The sequence below is a fragment of the Serinus canaria genome, chromosome 3 (genome assembly GCF_022539315.1).
Source record: "Serinus canaria isolate serCan28SL12 chromosome 3, serCan2020, whole genome shotgun sequence".
Taxonomy (NCBI): Eukaryota; Metazoa; Chordata; class Aves; order Passeriformes; family Fringillidae; genus Serinus; species Serinus canaria.
In genome coordinates this window covers 24,143,663-24,168,581 of record NC_066316.1, presented here as the reverse complement: position 1 = coordinate 24,168,581, position 24,919 = coordinate 24,143,663, and the positions used below count along the sequence as shown (strand labels likewise).

Here is a 24,919-nt window from a genome sequence, read left to right as displayed (position 1 = left end):
GTTTCCTTGCAGTTGGTCTTGGTTGACCAGCATTTTCCAAAAGAGTAATAACAAAGGAAAACCTAATTATAAAAATCATCCAGAAGGCAGGAGAATTATAGGAATTCAAATCAAAAGTTATGAATGGAACTATTATTCAACACTCAGTTGAGCTTTTAGGTGGCATCAGTAAAATACTGACATTATTAAAATACTCAATAAATCATTGTCCCCATGCCTTTTTAATAAGGTGTACAGGGTTCAGTTTGCCACCATATTTGCAAGATACAGCTACCTTGCAGATTTGTTCCCCTTGCTAAACCTAAGCATAAAGGAGAAGGTCTGCTGCTGCATTTCCAACTGAAGAGCAATTTTTCAAGTTCAAATTCATAGAGACCAATATTTAGTCCTCATAAATTTTACTGCCTTTTCCTCATTTGCTTCACCTTTCCATCTAAAAGACACCCTGCACTCATAAATATACTGGTCTGATTGGGGATGACATTTCCCTTAACAGATTCCAAAACATATGGACAGTCTCTTTTGACTAGATTTATTTCACTTTCATTAGACCTCAGCAGCCAGCTGGTTTAACCTGAACTTAAGGTTCTTGGACATTAAATGTGTCCACACTGGGATTTGCACCTACTTAACTGAGGGTGTGATTTCATGATCAGTTTTCATCAGGCCAAACTGCTCACTGATGCTGGAAAAGTCCAGCTGATGTCCTCCAGTATGCCAGTTCCACTCCTTGCATATTTGTGACACAAATCAAACTAATGTATTGGTCCTGCTTGAAAATTAGCTTCTCAAAAAGAGATTACATTTCAGCCAGATCACTGACTGACCCAATTCACTCAGCTGTCACGAGCACCAGCATCAGCAACCAAGAGCTGTGATGGTTGGGAAATTTGGTACCACAGTTTTACAAAGCATGTATAAAAGCTCTGTTTTCCTTCCAGTCAGACTTTAATCCGAAACTTTCTTCCTGACATGTGACAGCGTAGCATCAACATTGCTAAAAAAATCTTCCTGCTTTCAGCAACATCAGAGCATTAAACTCCAGATTATTACAACAACTCAAGTGCTGCCTAGACATGTTATTTTACTGAAGTACTAAGAAACTTACTTACACAGTAACAGCTTACTGGAAAAATCACCAGAGATGGGGGAGAGACAGGAAGACCCAAACATGTGCAAAAGCACATCTCTAAAAATGAACTTTAAGTCTGATCTAGTAAACTTGGAGAATTTTCATCAGCCACACACCTACTCAGTTCCTCAAATGACAAATTTAGTGCATTTAATACAAACTAGGTTCCAAGAAATTAACTGATTCACTTTGGAGCTGAAATACAGAAGCAAAGGGTGGCTGCTTCTCCAATCCTCACTCCATACAAAAGGACACAAACTCAACATCTTCCATAGTTGAAAACCAAGTATTTCTGAAGCAAAGCCTACATTGATGTAGTGGGAGGTAGAGGAGGACATTTTTCAAATTGTGTAACTTTCCAAAGATGCTTTCTTTTGCACTAAATATAAGCCAGTTAATAAATTAGAATTAGTGTCAACAGCAAAACAAACAAAGAAAAAGTACAGCATTTCCATACCTATGTAGCCTGCCATTCAAAGCTGTACTACACAGGATTTACAAGCCATTTCCATTGTTATGGTAATTTGAACATTTTCCCTCACCTTTTAGTTTTTACTTCTTAACAGAGAAGAGACAAGACTGGATTGTAAAAGGGACAAAATGCAAGACAAGACAAAAAGGAACAGTGAGTAGTTATTGATATTAAGGATACACCCACTCCAGTTTTAACTTTTCAGGAGGCAGCTCTGTCCTAATATCATCATAGTTTTCTACATCAGAAGGAATGAACATTGTGATTGGTCGGCCTCGCATGAACATCTTGATATATTCTCCCTCTGTTGAAAGAAAAAGGCACATTAATCATGTGGCAAGTTTACACAAAAGAAGCAGCAGAAATAAGCACAGTAATAAGCACAGAGATGCAAATCACACTGGTTATATAACAATTATTTTTGAGATGTGATCTTGGTAAAGGCCCAGATTATATTTTTTTTAATGGAACACTAAAAGCACACAGAACAAGCGTTAGTTGAATTTTTGATAGAACAGGCTGAGCATGTAGCATTTTAGACATGCAAGTTAAGTTATAAAGGCAAAATTCAAAATTCAAATTTGAAACTGAATCAATAATTAGTCACAGCATTCAAGGATGAGGTATTTCAGGTTGAAAAGGACCTGATGTGGTGTCCAAGTTCAACCTCTGCCTGGCCATGAAGCCAAACTAGGTTTCTCAGGCTTTTGCCTAATGCAGATTTCAAAAACTCCTAGGATGGAGATGGCACAGCCTCTCCTGGCACCTGACAGCACCTCGGGGGCCTTTCCCATACAGCTTGCTTCCTGCAGCCCCTCTGTCCCCACACTGTGCTCCTGCCAGAGACTCTTTTCCATAGGTGCAGGACTTGGAATTTGTCTCTGTTTAATTAATGAAGCTCCCACAAGCCCATCTCCCCAACACAGCCACCGGGCCCCCAGTCTGCTGTCACTGCAAACCTGAGAGTGCCCTGTGTCACCCACCCCAGGCCATTGCTAGAGACAATGAGCAGGGCAGGGCCAGACCAGAATCCTGCCAGAATTCCCTGTGTCACCTACTGGCCACCAGGTACAGCATGACCCATTAACCACAACCCTCCCAGGCCAACTCTCCAACTGGTTCTTTCCCCCACCCAGCCACCCACCTTTCCAAATTCTAGTGGCCAAGCTAAGGCACAAGAACACCACAGGAAAGTGTCAAGAGCTTTGCAGATGAATATAATCAAGAATTATAAACGATCACAAACTAAAACAGCAACCTGTGTTATTAAGCTTTGTATCCTGAGGAGTAAAAGGAAAAAAGCAACAGCTCAGAATGACTCCAGCTAATACTGCTCACAGCTGTGACATGACATGTGTATATAATCTCTGTGGGAATCTGAGCACTTTGTAAGCCTTTAGGAGTTCCTTTACAAGGAATGTGAGCTTCCCCACCACCAGGGAAAATTACAGTCCCATTTCAAAAAGCACTGATGATTAAGAGCCAAATATTCCACTAACTTTGCACCAATGAAGTAGTAACTTTTTATTGCTCTTCAACTTCATTAGTAGTTAATATCCATTTATAGCATAAATATTAACCAAAGTAATAGAATATTCTGCTGTGAATTTGGAACACTGACACTTTTTTATGAGTGGGGGTTTAAAAATCATAGCAGACACAGGGAACTCAGAGTTCAAACCAAAATTTGAATACTTGAGTAGAAGTGGACTAGAAGTGGAGCTGAATAGAAGAATAGCAGTAAATTAGCAGTATGGTATTAAGAAATCTCTAATCACATTTGATGCAACAAACATTAAGATCTAAAATTAAGATTTTTTTTTTTAACAATTACTTTAGTACTTCTTTAAGAAACATGAAACAGACTTCCCTACAATCCTCAAGGAATGCTTGGAAATATTTCCCCAATTAAGCATAAGATTAATACTCAGACTGCATGATTGTGCAATCTCTGTCTGGCATTCCCTAAAACATCTGAAATTGAAATTATGAGAAACTCAGACTTATTTCCACAGAATCATAGCTTAACTAACAGCTCAAGTCAAACCTGGAGATCTAAAAGGCAAAAGAAACCAGGTCAATAACCACAATAATTGAAAAAATTAAAACTAACACATAAATAAAGGTTTTTTCTTATTTAGCATATTAATACAATGAAAGTTGAGCCACAGAAGTCCGGGAGTACAAAAGGAGCAAATATTAAAAAGATGAAAAACAGTTGTTTCACTCCTTTCCAAGAAAAAACATGGGTGCTTTGAACAAGAGCCCCATGAGTTTCCACTGAGAACAGTAGAAAACCTGTTTCAGATAAAGTAAAAAGGAACAAAGAAATTCACTCCCTGGTAGCTAAATTAGACACAACAGGTATTTTACCACATGCTCATTGCTTAATTGCATTGCTAAGAAAAGCTAAAGATTGGAGCTGTCACTAGTTTGACATAAATGCTTAGATAATTAATCCAAACTAGTACCATGTCTCATTTACCCACCAATATATTTTTAATAGTATGTATATTCAGAGATAAAACAACACTGGCCAAACCCAAGAGTAATGTATTAACAAAGACCTTTCTATTAAAATCTGGCACTTACAGTCTTAGAAATTAAAGCCTGAGGGTATTTACAAAAGACCACTCATTGTTAATCCATAAATTCTTAATTTAACACTGAGCTTGACACTTCTGGTTCCACAAGATCAGTGCAAAACGACACCACAAATTTAGGATCAAATTTCTCATTGTTGCTTAGAACAGTGGAGACAACCTGCAATTGAAATTCTTATGGATGGAGGCAGTTGCACCTGTTGGACTCTGCAGATGAGAGGCATGAAGAGCGCTAGAGGAATTCAGTCAAGCCTCTGGCAGAAGAGGCTCTACTGGAGCTTAGGGAAAAGAGTATCTACAGGGTATTCAGATACAAATTAGCTCTCTGAAGTTTCCCATTAAAGAAAGAACATTTTTTTTTTACCTTTTCAACTAGCTGTGTTTACTCAAGATTACCTCTGAAGATACATATTTAAAACACTTGTTAGAAGGACACAGGCTAGGTAAAACTTGATTGAGCCTCTCCCTAAAGAAGCAGAAGGATTAGAAAAAGAGACAGCCCATTGAAAGATTTTTTTTTTGTCTAAGACTGTAAATTTCTTTTTGTTAGAACCTGTAGGGCAGATATAATATTAATGCAAAAATCGTTTGAAATACTAGAGAGGATGACAGCTACCAACACCATTCTCAAACAGCAGTTAATTGCCTGAGGCCAAATTCTTCTATTTGCAAGTTGAGAAAATCAGTGATTTAACTCTTTCATACTATACTTGCTCAAGTGAATGATCAAGAGCATTAGACTATGATCCTTTCCTTCAACCTCACTATTTTCCAATACAAAACAGCATGTCTAGACTTTTATTTCCTTTTTTTGGGAAAAAAGAGCCTGTCATGTTATGACAGATATGTATGTAAGGGATGACAAGAAAGGAAAAGTCAAAACTTCTGAAGAGAGTGGTTAAAAAACTCACTAAACCCCAACAAAGAAAAAATCCTTGACAATTCTTGTATCTACCAGCCTGAAAACATTAGGTAGGAAAGTAAAAATATTTTGTACCATATAAAGAGATGTTCAGATCCCATCATCCACTGAGCAGAAGCATCTGGGGAAGGGAGTGCCTGGGGGATGCATGTGGAAAGGGCCAGGAGGGCATATCATGAAAAACCCTTGGCACTTGCTAAGTTAATTAATCTGCAGCTGCAGACATCCTATAGATCCTTTCAAATGTGGATCAAACCAACTGAAAAGCACAGCTGAGGCTCTGCAGGTAGCACACCCAGGTGCCATGGATTACCCACAGCACACAAAAAGGAGTAGCTCAAGCCCAGAATTGCTACAAAAGGTAGCACCAAGCAGCTGCAGCGCCCTGGCTCCAGGGGCCAGCTCTTCACTGGGAACAGCTGTAGCTGCTTTTTGTGCAGCTTTGAGCTCAAATTCACAGCCCTTGCCAAACTCTGCTTGGCTCCACGGTATTTCACCTCTGGAGCCTCAGCAATCTCTTTACACAAGTGCCAGGGAACATAGGATCAGCACTCCCAATTTATGCTCCAGGACTGGCTCAGGCATAGCAGCCCTCTGGGTGTGTTGGACCTAAGCAGACTCCAAGCAGGTCTTGGCTCTCCGTGGGTTCCCCAGAGGTTTGGGGAAATCATTAACTTGGCCCCAAAGATGTAGAAACACTTAATTTGACTAAAATATGGCCCCAGCCAGCTGAAGTGACACAAAACACTGCTCAGAAGGAGACACCAAAAGAGAAGCCAGGACATGGTGAGGGCACATCTAAAGGTAGTCTTGAACACTGCTCAAGCATGTGGCTTTGAAAATTAATGCAAATGAATGTAATGAGCTGGAGGAACATCATGGCTTGGCTCAGCTCAGCCTAGTCCAGCCTGGCAGATACCCAGTATGCCCCGCCAGTGCCCTCTCTCTGCTTGCATTGATGTTTTTCACTCTCTAGAGTACTGCAACACCTGCTTCGGAGAGCAGAGCTTTGGCTGTCACTGAGAGACACAAACACACTGCTGATTTCCAAACAGCATCCAAAACCCTCCTCCTACTAGTTGGGGACTTCTCAATTTCCAGGTGACAATAGCACAAGGCCAGGTTGTTTTCTTTCTGTGTGTGTGTAACAGCGTGGCTGCTCATTTCAGCACAGGTCTGCCCATCTGCTGTCAGGAAGTAAACTGGGTGAGCATGAAAAGAGCAATCCTCCAAGCCTTCATATTTTGAAAAAAAAAAAACCATCCAGCTATTTAACACTATTTTTTGTATAATAAGGGTTTAGTCTGTCTCCACAGCACAAGAACATTAACCCTTTATGGTTATGGGTGTATGCAGTACTACAGAGGAGAACCTACCAGGGTTTTGATGCATTAACACTTTCCACTAGGCCTCTATCTCCATTAGAATTACTTTTGATACATCCTGGGACTGCATTGGTGTTATCAAAATAAGTGAGTGGTTCAATCTTTGTACAATTAAGTGGCATGCTATAGCCCTTTCCCCTACCATTTAATTCTGGCAAGCAGCTGTTTATAGCTAGAACATCACTAGCAACTCCTGCATGAATATTTTAATTATTTTTTTAATACTACTTCAGCCTCAGGAACATCTAGGTTTTACTGTATTAAAATCTCAGCTTCCAACTCTATCAGTCTGGCCTCCCAGCCATTAATGAAATCTCAGTGCTTCTGCTTTCCTGTGTTAAGTTCATTAGTGAAAACACTAAGCCAAATAGGTCTCAGCAGGCTGGAGGTAGATGTTGGCAGCCAAAGTATCTACAGCAAGTTCTTTGGAAGTTTACAGGCTGACAGAGAAGAAAGGAATAAATATGTTGGTGAAACAAGGTGTTGGTAGTGAGAGGGAGCTCCAAAAGCCTGGCTGACCTGCAAGGAAATGAGTGCATCTTCTCTGACTGTAAGCCAGCACAGATACCTTGCATACAAGGAACCTGTTGACAAGGCATGGCAATCCAGGACTGACTAAAACTAGGGGCAAATAAAACTTGTAGAATAATAGTGAGCATGAATAAGCTTTTAATCAGGCCTTATTAAAAAAAAAAAGTTAAAGAAATAAGAAAAAGCAGCTCATTAACACTAAAGTTCAACTCCTAACAATTTCTATTAATTCACCTTTGGAAGTAAGTTTAAAACCCAGCAAGTCAGGGAAAGCAAACTGGAAGGTAAGGCCAATGAAAAACTGTGCAAATGATAACAGAGAGCAAAGACATTGCAATTCAAGCCATCTGAAAGGCTGAAATTAGTGCTTCCATGAAGCCAGCACAGACAGACTCATGCAATGGCACTTAAGAAATTTATTACTTTCCCTGAATCATATTCTTAGGGGAATATGAAAAGCTTGCAAAGGAAAATAATAAAAATATTAGGAAAAGAGGAGAAAAAAAGATCAAAGAAGTCTTTGTAGACTAACTCAGAAGTATCTAGGGCAAAAAGCAATTCAGAAGACATGAAAGCTACTCTTCAGGTACTTCAGAAATCTGAAGACAGTGAGACTACAAAATCCTCCCATGTTTTACAAAAAACATGCTGCAAAAAAAAAAAAATCAAGTAGTTTTGTAGAAGCATGTGAGAAACCTTCACCCTCAATTAATGATTTCTTCAACAAGACTGGACATAAACATTAGAGAATCTATTTTATATTACACTGTTCCTTATTAGACAAGACACTGAGCTACCCCCCCCAAGTCTGTGCTGTAATTAACTGTTCTTCAGCTAGCAAGAATGTACATAATGGGATTCTAATGAGCATACAGTAGATTGTATACACACACACACAAGTTTAGAACTAAAGGAATTATTAAAGTAATTTTGCAAATTATTACTGACTATTTTTCAGTAGGTCCCACCCCCTCTAGTTTGAAAGTTGAACATGGGCCAGTGCATTAAAACCCCAGCTCAGTTCTATTTATGTGTAGCAGCACCCTAAAGTGATTTACAGGCAAATGAAAAACCCCAAAAGACTCCAGCTAGCTTGGTCATGCAGAACACTCTAATAATATACAATAAACTACCACATCCAGGGTACATTTATTAATCTGTCTTCACCTTCTAGTTGCTTGACCAGTGAAGCTATGCTTTTTAAACTAGAAATAGCTTCTTTCCCACAAGCCTTCTGCTTTCAGGCCTGTGTCCAAGAACTCTGCAGGACCACTAACCTGAGGGACAAGAGCTCAGAAGCCTGTTTCTAATTTAAACCAGTGCTAACAGCACAGAGACAAATAACCAAATTCAGCCACCAAGCCCAGACCGTTACATTCAACCTTCCAGTGCAACTCCCATGTGCCTGCAGGTCTGCCATCTCTCACCCCAAGCTCATCTGTGCCAAGGCCTGCTGAACCTGACAGACAGACATGCACTGTTGTTACAGAGCCCTGGTGCAATGCCAGCCAAACAGTCAAATACAATAGATGAGATGAGAGACTTGCCCTGATTTGGAATGATTTTACAGCTTTGCCTTGAAATTTCCTAACAGATCTTTGGTTCTTAATTTTACATAATCTGATAAGTGAACTTTGCTTTTTCATTTATTGGGTGACATTATGAATCTAAGTATTAACAACAGTTACCATCAGCACTGAAACAATTGAATACTAAACTCAAGCTTTTTATTAAAAACAAAACCAAAGACTGAACAAGGAATACTGGACCCAAACAAGCTCAATAAGACTCTATCTAAATGCTTCCTGCTTAAATTATAGAACCCTAACTTCACCAAGAATCAGTGATAAACACTCCCAAATACAAAACTTAGTTTTATGATAGTACTGATTGTTTTTAATAATATGCACTGTAGCTGAACAAGAGCAAGAAACCCAATAATGATAGATGGGAGTCTCCATTTGCTCTCAGGTACAGGAGCACTTTCAGTAACCATCTGATTCAAAATCACTGTCTGATGAGAAAGCAGTCTGAGGTAGCCACTGAATTCTGCACTCTCTGCAGACTGCACACATTGTCAGCAGAGTACATTTTTTCCATTGTGTGCTCCACACTTGCTCTGTCCATGAAGCTAAAACTATAACACAGTTAAACTAACAGAAGAAAAAGTACTGGAAACTGAAAAAGCACAATTAAAAAAAACCAAAACACCAAAAACTTAGGAATGCAGTGCATGTTTTTCATTAATTCTTTCACATATGGTTTTTATTGCCATCCAGAAAGTTTAAGTGTCTCTTATTACTTTATTATAAGTGAACAAGTGATTCATATATGGAGCTGCTATCACTGAAAACCAAACTCAAACACACAATCTCAGGGAAATAAATTACCTTTTATCTCAAAATAAGCCAGGTCTTTAACTTCTGGGTATAAAAATATAAATGCCTTATGATTAATACTTTAAAAAATGTTTCTGCTGAAGTGAGAAGCAAGATGGCTTTAATAGGGAATTATAAACACCTGCTGGTAAAGAATTTAAAAGAGTAACTTTAGTTAGGGTCTTTTTAAGGCTGTAGCTTTATTGGATTTTCACAGAATTTTAGTACTGGATTTTACTGTAAAAAGGCTGGTGGTTTACAAGGACAAACAAACAAACTGACCCTATGACCTCTGCTGCAGCACACAACCAGAAGCATAAAGCTCAGGACTAACCTTACTTGAAGTATATGCAATATAACCCAAGTGGGAGAGATAAAGGCACCGAGGGAACAAAACTGGCTACTGAGAAGGTACGAGATGACACTGCAACACTTGTGGCTTTGGCATGGAGATGAACTGGAAAAAAACCAAGTGGCTACCCACAAGGCAGCTGCAGGCTGTGGCTCCCCATGCTGCTGCTGCTCCTGGCAGGAATAGAGAATTGCTTAGGTCTTGCTGATATTTACATGCAGCACTCTCTGGGGGACTCCACACCAAACCAAAGCCAATTCTGACACCACAGCTAGTGCCTTTCACTGCTGAAGCTCAGCTACAACTCTCACTTGCTCCCCAAGTCTATCCCTTTAATAGCTAATAACCAACACCAACAGAAACCACAATGAATCTACAGAGTATTAAAAGACAGATATAATTGCAGTATTTTCTGCTGCTAGAAAAATTACATTCTGAGAGCTAAGTATGCAAAAATGTGCTCAGCTGTATTTTGTGGTACTATACCATACCAACATTTTCAAAGCTGTTTTTTTATTAACTAAATCAAAAAAAAGAAAACAAAGTGATTCCAGGATGTTCAATGCAACACAAAATTGTTGTCTTCCATCCCATTATCCTATGCAAGCACCTTCTGCTATGAAAATCTTCAATTTCACAGCGATTCCAAACTATTTTATGTGTGTATAAAGACACTGATGCATTTTTACTGTAGATTTGCTTTGAAGCGTGGCAGTTTGCACACCAGCAGTTTTCCCAAGAGTCACCTTCACAGAATTTCTAGGTCTAGGAAGCACATGGACGCAATCCTTGTGGGAGATGAGTGCTGGGAGCATACACAGTGTTTTACACACAGCTCAGTGAAGTGAGCAGCTCAGGGGAGCTGCTGTAACTTAATTAACACTCTGCTAGAGACTGCTCACCCCTAGAGGCAAAGGCTGGCAAGCCACAAAGGAGCATTAAAGCAGCTGTAATTTTTGTGTCCTTGGCTTCCAGAACAGGAAGTTTCTATACAAACACCATGAGCAAGGGCAACTCTTCACCCCACCCTATCCAAGACAACACTGTCAAGTCCACAGGATTACCCCAGAAACATGATGCTAACTGTCTGTGCAACTCTTCAGCTTCCTGACCAGCTGGGTCAAGGTGCCAACTGGACATTGTTTTACTTATGTGACAACTGTCAAGTACAAAACAGGCTAAAGTCATCTGCCCTGATGGAGAAGGGACCAAGTACTGCTAAGCTTACACTGGGAAGGATAGGCAAACCTGCTGCAACAGCAACCTACACAGGCTTTTCTCTGTGGCAGCAAACACAATATAAATGCTAACAATCTCACACACCCACAGACACACTCTAAAATCTGTAAAAAATGCATGAAGTTGTCCATAATTTAAAAAAACAAAAAACCAAAACAACTTTGAATCCTCTAAATGTATCTGCATCCATGTTAGAGACAGAACCATGTTTTGTCACTCCATGTATTTAAAATGGAGCAAATGCATTTTCTATGACAAGACTTGCCTTCCACCTCCCAAATGTGTGGGGCCCTGTTATGTGCATCATGTTTCTCTTTGATTCCAGTTAGGCTCAGGACAGACTATGGCATGACACACTTGGAAGGGGCCCATGCATCACATCCTCTGCACAGGAACACAGAAGACAGGGAGCACATTGAGGGCACTACAGTTACAGCTACTAGAATGAGAGAACCTCAGTATGGTCCATTTTGGGCAGAACAAGCAGAGCTGTAGAAGCACATTGTAAGAAAGTTATTAGTGCTGAAGGTATTTTAGCTACACATAACTTGGTTTTGTGAAAGGCTGTTTTCTACCAGGAAAGGCATTTTTAATATAATGGTTTATTCAAAAACTTGCAAAGCTAAATTGCAGTCAGTCTGGCCACTACTGATTAGCCCTCCTTTTACAGTAGCCAGTGCTACACATATGTACTGTTACACAGTGGGAGTGAAGCATCATGGCATAATGAAACATTTCTTCTTTGTTCTTGATACTTATTCATTCCCTTTCACACACCCTTTGTCTGAAAACATTTTTGGTAAGCATCAATTCAGAATATTTTTATACCTGTAATTTCTCTGTGAACTAGAAGATAAAGCAATTGGATTCAAGTTGCTTTTTGCTTTTATTCCAGCAATTCGTATATTAACTTTCAAAAAATCAGAGGGCTTATTTTTCTTTTTTGAAGGAGACCAAAAGCAATCAAAGTGTGAATAATGTAGACTTGCTGACAGCACAGAATCTGAAGACTACAGATTTTTTTAATTAGCAGCAAAAAAGCACAAGACAAAACCCCTGCACATAGATCTGTTGTGTACAGCATGCACTTGGGTTACATGCTTTAGTTTTGAAACTGCATGCTTCAGTACAGTTTGCAGGACATTCAAAGCAGAGTAGTTTTGCAACACCAGAAGTGGACTTCTTTTGTTGTCACATCCCACGATGTTCAGATAGATGGCTCCTTTTCCTGACTGAACAAGCCAGCAGCAGCAGGTAGCCACAGAATGCAAGACTCATTGGTGCAAAGACACACACTTCAGAAGAAACTCATTTTTCATTTCAGGAGACTATTAAAACCTTCAGTCTCTGTTCTTGTCTAATCAGCATTTATATGTTGTAATATTGGCAAGACAGAAAGCTGAGATAAAACAAATCTTTTAGTTGGCAGTTCTTAATACTCTGCTATCTTAGGCAACAATGCAAGACTTCTATTTGAACACATATTCCTCTCCAATGAAATTATGTGTGCCATAATTTATTTTAACTATTCCCAAATAGTGCCCATACAGATTGCAACGTGCATATCCATATAAATTTCCATGAGAAGAGAGTTGAAATATTAAGAGAATGATTAAGAGACTGATGCTCTTTGATGGTGAGAAGCCAAATAAAAGATTTGTGAGAGTGCTAAATTAGAAGAAAGCGACCAAAGGGCATAGCTTAATTCTTACCTTGGCTGTTTTTTTCACGAGTTGACATTTTTGCTAGTTATGGGACAGAAATAAAATATCTTAAAACTATTTCTAAAGTCTCACTCACACCTGCCTGGATGAAGACTGCCACATAGGTCAAATTTTAGATTTTTATTTTTATAATCTCTCTATGCACATATACATAGAGAAAGAAAAGAATTTTTAGAGAATGGTTTGTCTCACATGAATAAATCCTCCCTCCACCCACCTACCAAAAACTTCTGTAGAAGTGGATCTTACTAAAGATCCAATCTGATGAGTTATTTCTCCATAATTTTAAAGATTCATATATGTGTCTGGAGTAATTTTTTGCCAAATTAATTCTTGGAGTTGATTAATGCCATTTTGCCTCTAAACCCCTGCTTCATAAGCATATGTCCCATTGTATTCATCTACAGGAAATACTATTCAGTCAAAAACAAATATTTTCAACTTCATCCAGTATTGAAAAATGTTTTTATTTACCTTGGCTGACAATGACATCCTTGTGCCTGTGGAAAAATTCAAAATATTATCATTAATAATATGCAAACTGCTTATCGAGGCAATACCATAAATTTTTACTCATTTCTGCATTTGGCAATCTCATCAGATTCTGTGTACAGTGTAACTGCAGCATACGATGCTCAACAGCTAATCTTGATCATTGTAGTGCATTTTTATTCATATATTATTCTATGAAGCTCACTGTACCTTTCAAGTGACTTAGTCTTTGGCCCTATGGGAAGGGCTTCCAAGAATTACTCTGAAAATTACAAAATAAAAAAAGCTTTTAAAAATAAATTATAGAGGGCATGTTCCTTTTGCACAGAAAACTCCATTTTGAGACTGAGAACTTGTAATAACAAAATGTTTTAAGCTGCCAAATATCCTCAGGCCTGCATGCAAAGCATTTAACACCTGTCAAAATAAGCTGTCAGCACACAACAGCACAATTTTTTCTAGGAATTAACTCTATTGGACACATGGATTAAATGTAAGCAAGTTGCAGTTTCACTTAAACAGATCTCTGCAGCATTACTGGATGTGCAACAAAGTCTTCAACAGAGCATAGTTGAGACATCTCTCCTTACCAGGGCCAGAAATGAGTTACTCATAAAAAAACTCAGTAATTTTTTTTTTATTTTGTGAAGAGGGAAGAAATACTAATTTCCAGCATCAGACCTACTTCTTAATAGAATAACACTCCTTGATAGGAGAATGCATTGCATGAAACACCCTCTTGAATACATTCGAAATTCAGCAGAAAGGTATGAGTGGCATCCAGTATTTTTAGCTGGATGGAGGTCAAATTTTTGTAACAGTGACAAAGGGTCAAGCATATGCATGAGGAAAGTAAAATCTGGCTGTTGGTGGAATCACCCTTTGCCACACTGCCAAATGAAAAACTTAAAGTGGATTCCCAGTCTTGCCTGAAAACAACTGAATGATGGGCTGCATGGGAACCCTCTTCCTTCTTAGGGCCTTATCAGACTGATTTACAGCCCTGTGCTGCCTTACAGACTGAGCTGCATAAACAAAGTTCATATCCTGGGCTGATAGTGCAAAGCATATGTAAAACATTTCTGTCCTGGGGCCCACATCAGGGGCTGAATTCTGTTCCCTTGCACAAGACCTCCGTAGCTTCAAGCAGATGAGGCCAACATTTGTAATTGGGAACAATAAATTAAATATAAAAATACATCTTTGCTCAATACCAACCAAGTTCTTATGAGATGTGGCACACAATGTGAGTAAGAAATGATTATTAATGTGTGTCTTTGTATGCAAATAGTGCCTCTGTTACAAATCTCAGCTTAAGAACAAGGGACACAACAATACAACACCCACACTTCAAGCAGGTAATGGTCTACAATTCATATCTGAGGCTTTGCTTTTGCCAAATATAGTTAAGATACAACAGCTTCAAGTTATGAACAGACAGCTTTCTCTAACAATAATTAAAACTAATCTTTTCTTCTCCATGCTTTTATTAGATACCTGACTTTTATTCTACATTAGAGACTGTAAAAGGGCAACATTTGAGATCTCTCAGAAATAAGCAGAATCACAGAAAAATGAAATAAAATACCTCTATTTTGACCATGTGTGAACCAATATATAAAGAATCAATAAAAGCAAAATTTATTTTTTGGTTTTAGCAAATTTGAAATATGTATTACACTGTAAAAGGTATTTCAGCAGCATAGCAAAAAGCCCAGCAAAAAAAATCAAGGCAGAGGGTTTTGTCATTCCAAAATATTATCCAGCAGTGCCATGCTATAATCTAACTTGCCAAAGGGCTTTTCAATTCCAGCAGTGAAAACCAATTATAAAAGAAAAGGAAATATTGCAAAATATGTAACACATAATCCCCTCACACACAGCACTCCACTGCTCTGCAGAACTCTCCAGGCTAAGCATAAAGCTTTTAATAAATGTGCCGCTATCCACACCCAAGATTAGTTTGTTTTGTTCTTCCCATTCCCAGGGAAGAAAGAATGCACTTGCACCACTCTAGACTAGGTGTTTGACAGTCTTAGATGCAAGCTAAGGAGAGCACTACAGACATAACCATAAAAAACTGGCAATTACCCTGAAAGGTCTGAAGTGCTTTATTTCAGAATGGGATGGGTTTTCAGGTGGTTCTGCCTTGGACCAGTTAAGGGCTATTAGCATGAAAATTAATGAGCAGATCTAAGAATCTGCAGACAACATCCAGCTGGAAGAATCTGCCAGTACACTGGCGGGATATTGGCAAATAGGAGAAGGATCAGTCAAAAAATCAACACAATTTCAGCAAAATTTCAACAAAGTCAAAAAAAGAAATTAGGTGTGTGAATACAAAGTGGTAAATGCAAATGGCAGAGAGTACTGAGGACAAGAGTGGGTCACAATAGGGGTCAACAGTGTGAGGCTACAGCAAAAAGCAAACTCTTGGCCCTGTGCTGACAGGAGCAGGAGTAAGTACTCTGTGCTGTTCACCCCCAGAGGCACTGACTGGAGACCACAGACCAAGAAAACCTGCTGCTGAGGAAGGGCGTGAGAGGAATGGTTGGCTACAGCACATCACCTGCTGAAGGAGACACTGAAAAAAGATCCCTGCCTGTCATCTAGAATGTGCAACCAGGAACCTGCTAAACAGTTAAACTGAGAGACCTATTGAAATCATAAAAGTATATTCCTACTATGACAGTCTACTTTGGAAACATGTCCTATGTGAAATCCAGAAACTGACTCCAAGGAAATACACTTGCGTTTTCAAATCAGCTTTAATTAGGAAAAAAAAGGAAGCTGGAAGTTCCACATTACTGGCATTAAGCCATAAAATGTCATAATTCTGCTAATCCAAATAGGCAATATTAAAACATATTTACACAAGAAATAATTTATAATAATCTTAAAATACCATGGGCACCTGGAGCACCCAACTGGCAAGTTATGTAAGTACTCATAGTAAAAACAAAGATGCAAAAGGTCCTAGCACATACACCAGTAAGTCCACTAGAACTGCAGCATTTCTTAATATTTTGACTCTCAAGTTCTCTTGCTTTTATGAACCAAACCAATACATACTTGTCTGCATTCTTTGCCACTTTTGATATTAACTTAGACGTTGATGCTACTCTCATCAGTTTGTTACGACTGTCATCTGAACTCTCCCAAGCACTGTGAGCTTTTTCAATGGTCAAGGACTTCTTTATGCTAGAAGAAATAAAAAAAAAGTTTTACAATTGCAAGATAATAGTGTAACAATAACTGGAACTCGTATGCAAATGGACAGATCAAGCAGCAGGAGACAAAAGCAGAGCTAGATCTTCCTTCAAGCTGCAGCATGAAACAGGGAAAAAAGATTAGTCAAAAAGTTCTAACTGGATGAATGAAAACAATTGAGCAAGACAATTGCTACATGTTTTATCTATTCTTTTTCATTTCCAAATGCTCTTACATAAAGACTTGAACAAAGTAAGTCTATACTTCATTACTACATCACTAACAAATTAGAGTAGTGGAAAAAAAGAGGCTAAGTATATAATCCTTAAAGAATAAACTATATTTAAAAAACCAATTAAGTAGATAACAATGTAATTATATTCCCTGATTAACTGTTCACCAGCTTTAGCTCATTGATTTTTGAGGCAGAACAGTTCTATCAGATTAAAGTTTCATACAGAAGCTTTGCAGTTAGCAAATACTAAATCACATTAATGGCTTTAACCTTTTTGAAACAGATGTCTGCAAACCTCTTGGACGAGTAAGACAAGCTAAGTTTGGCCTGATACTACAGACAATTAAATCCATGAATTTGGATGTAATTTTTCAGCAATCTTATTGCAGCCAATTTACACTAATGGGAACTTGCAAATTTTGCAGTCACTAGTTCAATATTTTCACTTGTGCCTAAATCACAGAATACATGCTCAAAAAGTTACCTAGCCCAAATTATCCTTCACCCAGCTGATTTAGAGTTTGCATATGTCCTGCTAATAGTATCACACTTCATCCTGTCAGAAATGCTTTTTGCAGGAGTTAAGTCCTGAAATGCAACCTTAGAAATGGCAAGCTCCTTCTACAGCACCTCAAGAGGCTCAAAGGTCCTGTGACAAACAAGTTAACCAAATCAAGTTAAAACCCTTAGGAGACTGAAAAAGGCAATTATTTTTTCCCCACACTGCAAAAGATTAGTAAGCAAGACTTCAGACATCTTTACAGGGAGATACCAGGCAAGAGAACAACAGGCTGCAAAGTTCAGCTTCAGACAACTCACAGGTTTGTGCAAGACATGGAGACAGAGCCTTTATGGAGTGTTACAACATGCACCAGTCAAGTGGAAGTTTAAATATTTATAAGAGCTGTGAATTCAAGCGATGCAAGACAACAATCTTGTGAACCAAATGGGTAAATTTCAGAGTAATAAATTTAATTTACATTTTGTTTCAGTCTCTAAGTGCCAGAGAGTAATAAAAAAAATGTACACCTTCCAAAACAGTATGGTGACAATGAATAAAAAAAAACAAGACAAAACAAAAATAAACTATGCCAGGTGATCTGCATAGCTTAAAACTCATAAGCTACAATCCAAATCTTAAAAGCCATTTTCTTGACTTCAAAATGCAATCTATAAAATGTACCTTTTTTTTTTTCCCTGTGCCTAATTCCCACAAAAAATTAGTAGGAAATTAAAAGACAATCCTAAATCAATTACTGCATTTACTCAAGTCAATTAGTTCTATGATCTGGGTATAAAACCAGAACTTCACTCATGTAAAGAATGAAAGTAAGCCATCCTGCAACCTAGCAGGAGTTTAAAAGGGAAGGGCCATGCATTAAAAAATACACCAACAAAAAGAGAACTGCAGTCACTTTAGAGAATAATTTGAGAGTAAAAATTTCTGAAAAAAGGGTTGCAATGATACTAGTATTTAAAAAATACTGATATGAGACATAATAATGGCCATGTGGAAAATACACTCCATAATTCAGCTATGTCAGACAAAATCTATGAAGTGTATTTGAGAAGAATCAAGTCAGAGTGATTATTAAATATTTTACAATCATGGCTGATTAGAGGTAATCTATTATTAAAATAAGGATTTTAATCTGAGAATAAAAAAACCCCTGTAATCTTAAAAAGAGATTCAAAGAAAGACATTCATTTCTATGTATTTGTTCTGCTGCAATGCATATTGAATGCATCTCCTCTAGCAGAAAAAGTATCACACTTTAGCTTGATCATGAGGTTAGAACTCTTTCACATGACTTGTTGTCAACTATGAACTCAGTATCATTACAGTAATTTCTACTTCTGTACTGTGGAAACCTTTTAGCTGGAGCAGAACTCTTGCTTTCTGGAGTTTGCCTGTGTGTTTGGAGAGTCTGTGAGGAGGGCTGGGGAGAAGGTGATGCTTGATTTTGTGCACTTTGATCATTAGAATGAGAGTCCTCTTTTTTTTCTTTTTGTCCTGGAGGTTTTTCCTTCTTTTTTTCTGTACCGCTGTAAAAGAAAGTGTAACATAGGGAGGGAAAAAAGAGAACAAGCAAATAAATTAGCAAGGTGGGAGAAAATGTCCTCTGTGAAAAGATGGGAGTGGCATTTAACAACTTACTATAAACAACCACCAAAAGAACACCTTGATTATTTACTCAATCTCTTCATGTTAGCATTTTGCTGAAATAAGGTTTACCCACTAGTTCCAACAATAAAAAAGAGTCAGGGAGACACGGAAGATTATTTACATATTTCAGTTGTACTACATTAACTATGATTTTAAAATTAATACAACTTTGATTTGAGTGTGTCCTTCATTCACAGGTTTCCCTACAGCCTTCAAAGCTGACACAAATTGATGCTCCACAAACCTGCTGTCCCTCAGGAAGAAACCATCCTCTGCTTCAGAGCTCAATGACCACCTTGTGCTGCCAGCCAAGGTTCAGTGCAAGTCAAGGCAGGACTGTGACTTGTGCTGTCTGCCATTAGTGTAAGCCCTGAATCTGTGGACATACATGCCACTGTCTTTGAGCTGCCACCAAAGCCCTGGAATGCTGGTGCTGGGCTCTGGGCTCTCCTTGGCTGCACCAGAGTTCAAAGGAAATCATCCCTGAAAACTCCTGGCTGTTTTGATCTGTAGTTGACTAATATCAGATTGTCCTGCCACTTCTTTAATGCTTTCAGCCACGACAACCAAGAACACATCTTTATTTACATAGTGCTGTATTAGTTTAACATTTGAAACAGATTTAAACACATATCATTACCAACCTTAAATCTATTAAGAACCAAACCAAATATTTGCTGGGTAAACAGAAAGATTAATTAAAAGGCTCTTCTATGAAGTCACATACTTTATAATATATTGAATCACACAAACAACACTGTGACCTGAAAGAGAAGAGTACCATCAAGTGCATGGCCTATTTCTTTTTTGAGGTAAAAAAATGAAATCTTACAAGATAGATTTCTCAGTGAATAAATAAAGCAAGATACAAACAACAGCTAAAAATGTCATAGAAAGATTTTTCTCTTAGGGTCAAAGTAACCTGCAAAGTAAAAAAGAAAGAGTATCTTTCTGAACATAAGAATCCAAATTTTCTTCCCTCACAACAATTTCCCCCCGACCTTGAACACTTGCATTACCATAATTATTTGTATTTCCATTTACCTTTGCCCAAAACAGTAAAGGATCATTCAAAATAAATTAATAAAAAATGGGCACCCAATTTTAACACATCATTCTTTGGAACTTTTTTTGTTTTTTGGCTTCTTTAGTTATTTCAGTTATATTGTGTCATCTACCACTGAGACAAAGCCCCCAAGGCTTACAGGAGTTCAACTTTTCCAACCGCTTTCAGAGAAGAGATGCATTGAAAAACAGGTCAAAACATGAATATGAAACCCAGACAAATCTGTAAGGATCATTCAGGATTTCTACTGTAAAACAGACTATCTAGTTTAAAATGTCAATATAATCCACCAGAGTGACATTTTCTTTTCAAAAAAATACAGATGAAAACAAAACAAAGAGCTTTCATATTCCTTGAGTGCATATATGTGATCACAGAGAACAAAGCTTGAAGAACTGTGGGGTTTTGATTAATAATTTATAGCCAAAATCCTTAATTAACTGGTAGCACAGAAATTTATTATTATTTTTAATCAGAATAGGTAGCTTGTATCGCTGGATGCAAAGCACACTACACTTAATCTTTCTGCATTCTGTTGCTAGAAATGCAGTATAGTGAAATAAATTCTCTGAATCTCTTTTCACTGAAGAAAACAGAAGTCCTCTCTATTCCTACTATGACAGGTACACACCCCTTTTATAATGTCCTATTGAACAGTGACACATCAGCAATTCTGCAATTCACCTCTGCACTCCTCCAGCAGGCTCAGGTGAATGCCACCTGCTGAGAGCAGCATATCATCAATTTTATCAGTTCAGTCTCATATTTTCTGTGTTCCTACACAAACTCGTCAGATCTGTCTCCTAGAAACCACAGATTTGGCACGGGAATGTCTTCACTGAGCTTGTCACTCTGCATTATCCATTTCACTTCTTTGCCATGAGGTTCACTCCTTAATTTTTTTGTTGGGCCATGAGAATCACTGGACCACTCTGGTTACACTCTGGATTGTAGCACAAGATACATTTGGATCCCAACAAAGTGCTTTTATCTACCACCAGGTTGCAAGAAGGCTTCTTTTGTGACTGGCATTTTCATTTGGAAGGAAATAATGCAGAAATGTGGCAGTCTGAGTACTGAATATCTTTGCTCTGAATTTATTTGGTTTGCTCACTTCTGCTAAAATCTTTAGCTTAATTGTATTATGACTGGCTAGTACAGAGTGGCTCTCCCACTAATACCTCTTCTAGTAGGTCTTGTGTAACTGCTGAAATCAAATTAAAACCAGCATCTTTTCCTGTGGGTTTCTAAAGACTAGTTGTTCTGGGAAGCAGTCATTTAATGCATCCAAAAATTCTTTCCAAAACCCAATCTGATGAGGCATTTCTTCATTCTACAAGTGAGCAGTTGACAGCTATTACTATCTGTCCTGGTTTTTCAGTACAGTGTTTGATCCTTTGGACCACAACACACTGGCATCTACTGTGGATAGTGGTCACTCTGAAACATCAAGACTATTGTTATCAGATGCTGTTTTCAGAAGCATGTTTAGTCTTAAGGAAAATGATCCAACAGGTCCTGACAGTGATTGTTTGGTTGGTTTTTGTTTGTACAAAGTATAAACCTGTTTCCGGTACAACCTACAGGGTTGAAATTTTCTCAACACATCCATGACTCCATCTCTGCTAATGGGACATCACCTACCTGCTGTTCAGAGAACATTCCTGGGCTCTGTTTTTAGTGATTGCAGGTATTTTAGCATGCCATTGCTGAAATAAGACATCCTGCTGCTGTGGAGCTACTGAGGCAAGTCTCAATCCATGGTCTCAATGTTCAGGTTCATAGGACAAGATTAAACAGTCCAGGAAATGAAACTGCTCATTCATAGAAGAAATTCACACACTAAACTTCAAGATCAATTAAAGTTTGGACACAAGTAGGCCTTCTGATATTTTGGCTAGATGTATGGCTGCACACTCTTAGAACATGAAAAGTCCTAGGCAGGCTATGGGGTCTTTATAGAACCTAAAGGTTAATTCTCTATCAACAGATGACCTTGTCCACCTGCTGCACTAGTTCAAGCTACAGCCTGAAGAAAGGCCTGGATAAGGTAGGGTGAAACATTCCAGTCTCCTTTGGCCTCCCTCCTTTTCAACACAAGTGTTAGAAATAAACATGGTTACTTTGCCTTTGTAGGCAGATGGGACTACTATTGACATTTACTTGCCTTTCCTTTCCCCTTTCTTGAGCTGGTAATTCTACAAAAGGGCAACTTTGTTTCTTCCAAACACCAAACAAATTTAAGTAATAAAGACATGACAGTGAAAGGAACTCCTGGAAAAAGAACCTTCCTAAGCCTTTCTAAGACTCATGAAGGGAGCCATGTCTTCAGCTGCACTGGAACCACCAAGACCTCCCCTAGATAGTTATTCAGGCACCCAGGGAGAGCTGCCCTCTGCACATGAAGGTTTTCTCTTTTGGCCTACCCTGGTCTCCTTTTAAAGACCTTAACTCAGATGAAAGGGATGCCAGCCACTCCACTCTGCTCTTCTTATGTAGTCAAGTGTTGAGCAGCCAATGAATCAAGCAGGTGATTCAGCACAAATGCAAGCTGAACACCACAGGAACCGGACTGGCTCTCATCAAAGTGCCAAGAGCCACAGGGCTAAGATTAATGGAAAAGTGCTAACTAAGAAATACCTTCCTGCAGCAATGTCTTTTGTCCCTGTGCCTGTTGCACCAGATAGAGACATACACTGATCGCTGTCTGATTTATTGTTGAAAAGTAAATGCAAGAATTCAATAAAAAGAAAGGTATGCAATGCTAGAGTGGAGAAGAGCAAAGAGTGGGGCACTACCCTTGCTTTCCAAATTCCTAAGGGCACTAAAGCTTCTTCTGGTTTGTTCTCATACAGTTGATATTTGCTTGCATTTTTATTCCCTGAAGTATATCATTTCCCTGTCTTGCTGTACAGCACAATATTTACATCCACACTAGAAGATAAACCAGCTACTGGAGCTACCAGAGTACTCTACAGAGGCCAAGAATTTGTTCACATAACTTACCACAGTTACACATTAGAGTATTCTCTGCCCCGTGGCTATATCTGGCAGCTTGTTCTTCACAACAAACAAGAATGGGTACAAAACCTACTGCTGAAGAAGCCATGCAATCACTAACAGACTCACAGAAAAACAGTTAAGCAAAATGTTCATTTACTGTATGAAGCTGAAAGTATTACATGGAGGAAACCCACTACTGTTTTGTTCCTAGCTCATTTAACTTCCAAATCACTCAAGCAATGTAATTTCTTCACATTTGACATCTGATACAGATATTTTTTATAGGGACTAAGTAGCCATATTTTGGGTTAGATTTTCTACCCAAAAATGTAAACCTTTACCTTACACAATTTACTATTGTCTCATAGTTATTTTGCTATTGCCTACTGTTTACACTCCAGACAATGAAGTCAGTTTTGCCCTTTAATTTCCTTGAGGGAAGGAAGGAGGGGGAACAAAAAAACAACAAAAAAAGCACATATGAATACCAGAAGGAAAAATTTTCCATTTGTACTGGAAATACATTTTCCTATTCCCTTAGTGAGAATTCATTTTGGACACTACACACCACAGAAATACTCTCCATTTTTGAATTCTTTTTAGAACTCTTCTGTACACAGCCCAACAACATGGTAAATCTCACAAAGTTTACTTGTGCCTTACTAGACTTCAGGCAGCTCTGCCGAGTGTTGTGCAGAGACAAAACTCAAACTCTTGGTCTGTTTAGTTTTGAGATTTTTTTAATATATAAAAATCTGAAGTTCAATAACAGTTTGGATACCTTTTAGCAGCAGATGAAAGTGTTTCTTTTCTGGCAACAGACACAGATGAACTGTGGCTTGTTTTCCTGTTTCCTGTACTCCCGTTAGTTATACATGACATCGAGATAGCTTCTCGGAGGCTTGGCTGACCTAGAAAAAGCAATATTACAGAATGTAAAGTTTTGCAGCTACATCCAAAGGTCCACAAGAACAACAAAAAGCTCTCACTTGTGGACTTGGTATCACACAGCAGCAGCCTGAGCATTCAGGACAAACATCCAGTGACATATATTCATGAAACCTTAACCTAAGCACCTGGAACTGCGGAAACCTGGACTACTAAGGCAGGCAAGAGCAGAGGTGACATAGGTCAGTTCCTCTACTGCTATGATGTCATGACAGAATTATTAAGTTATTTAAGGGTTGTGTTTCTAAACAGTCAAAAAAAAATTAAAAAAAAAAAAAATCAAGATTTTCAGTTTCATTTCAGCTGCCCCTTCCATCTTAAAATACCTTTCAGGACATGCCCAATGGTATAGCTATTAAGTTTCTGAAACTGCCCACTCTGTAGAACATCTGCCACATCCAGTGAGCATTACAGACTCCCCCAGGGACAAATGAAGAGCCTGTATGCGAAGAAGGCTGTTGTCTGTCAGATGCCCACTTCACTCATTGCAGAAGTTTAAAACTATGCAGTGAATGTGGGAGGGGATTGCAAGGAAGACAAGAGGGATCAAAGGCTCTTCTATTTTCAGAGCTGAACACTAGCCTGGCAATTAGCTCCCAGACCTGACTCTTCCACAGAATGCCAGTGAAATTCAAGGCATTTTATTTAAACCTAATGTTTCATCCTTTCCCACTAACTGTGTCTCTCTTTTTGTGTGCCTGTTTTGTTTCCAAGGTATTACTTGGAGCGGAATTTTGCCCCTTCCTCCTTTAAAGTGCTAGACTTCTACTTTTCCCTTCTAAAGTATAACATGCCCTGATAAAGATTCCTGGGCTAATCTCACATTAAGCCTCCAAAAATCAGTGGTCACTTTTGAGCCCTCTGTGTCACATGCCCATTTCACAGACAGCAAACTTCTATTGCATCTCATATAGGGTTGTCACTCTGACTTCAGCAATAAACACAGAGGACACGACTGACAGAAAAATAACAGGTCTGTGTTAGTGGCAGGCCTCAAATAGTGTGAGATAGATAAGGCATGAGGCCACACATTGAAGATAAGAGCAAAGAGTAAAACAGC

The 24,919-nt window shown here is 38.5% G+C and overlaps 1 protein-coding gene across 6 annotated transcripts in view; it reads right to left on the bottom strand.

The window, feature by feature from the left end:
* The window catches only part of EML4 (EMAP like 4), a 147,194-nt gene that overhangs the window by 34,181 nt on the left and 88,094 nt on the right, over positions 1-24,919 (bottom strand). For 3 of the 6 annotated variants that reach the window (XM_050972127.1, XM_030235379.2, XM_018915046.3), the window contains exons 3-8: positions 23,693-23,822; positions 18,548-18,721; positions 16,303-16,431; positions 13,213-13,238; positions 12,727-12,759; positions 1,785-1,908 (exon numbers count right to left, since the gene is read on the bottom strand). In XM_050972127.1, coding sequence (XP_050828084.1) covers positions 1,785-1,908; positions 12,727-12,759; positions 13,213-13,238; positions 16,303-16,431; positions 18,548-18,721; positions 23,693-23,822 — 616 coding nt within the window. The remainder of the gene's footprint in view (positions 1-1,784; positions 1,909-12,726; positions 12,760-13,212; positions 13,239-16,302; positions 16,432-18,547; positions 18,722-23,692; positions 23,823-24,919) is intronic. The other 3 variants (XM_018915052.3, XM_018915057.3, XM_018915066.3) reach the window with 3 other exon arrangements.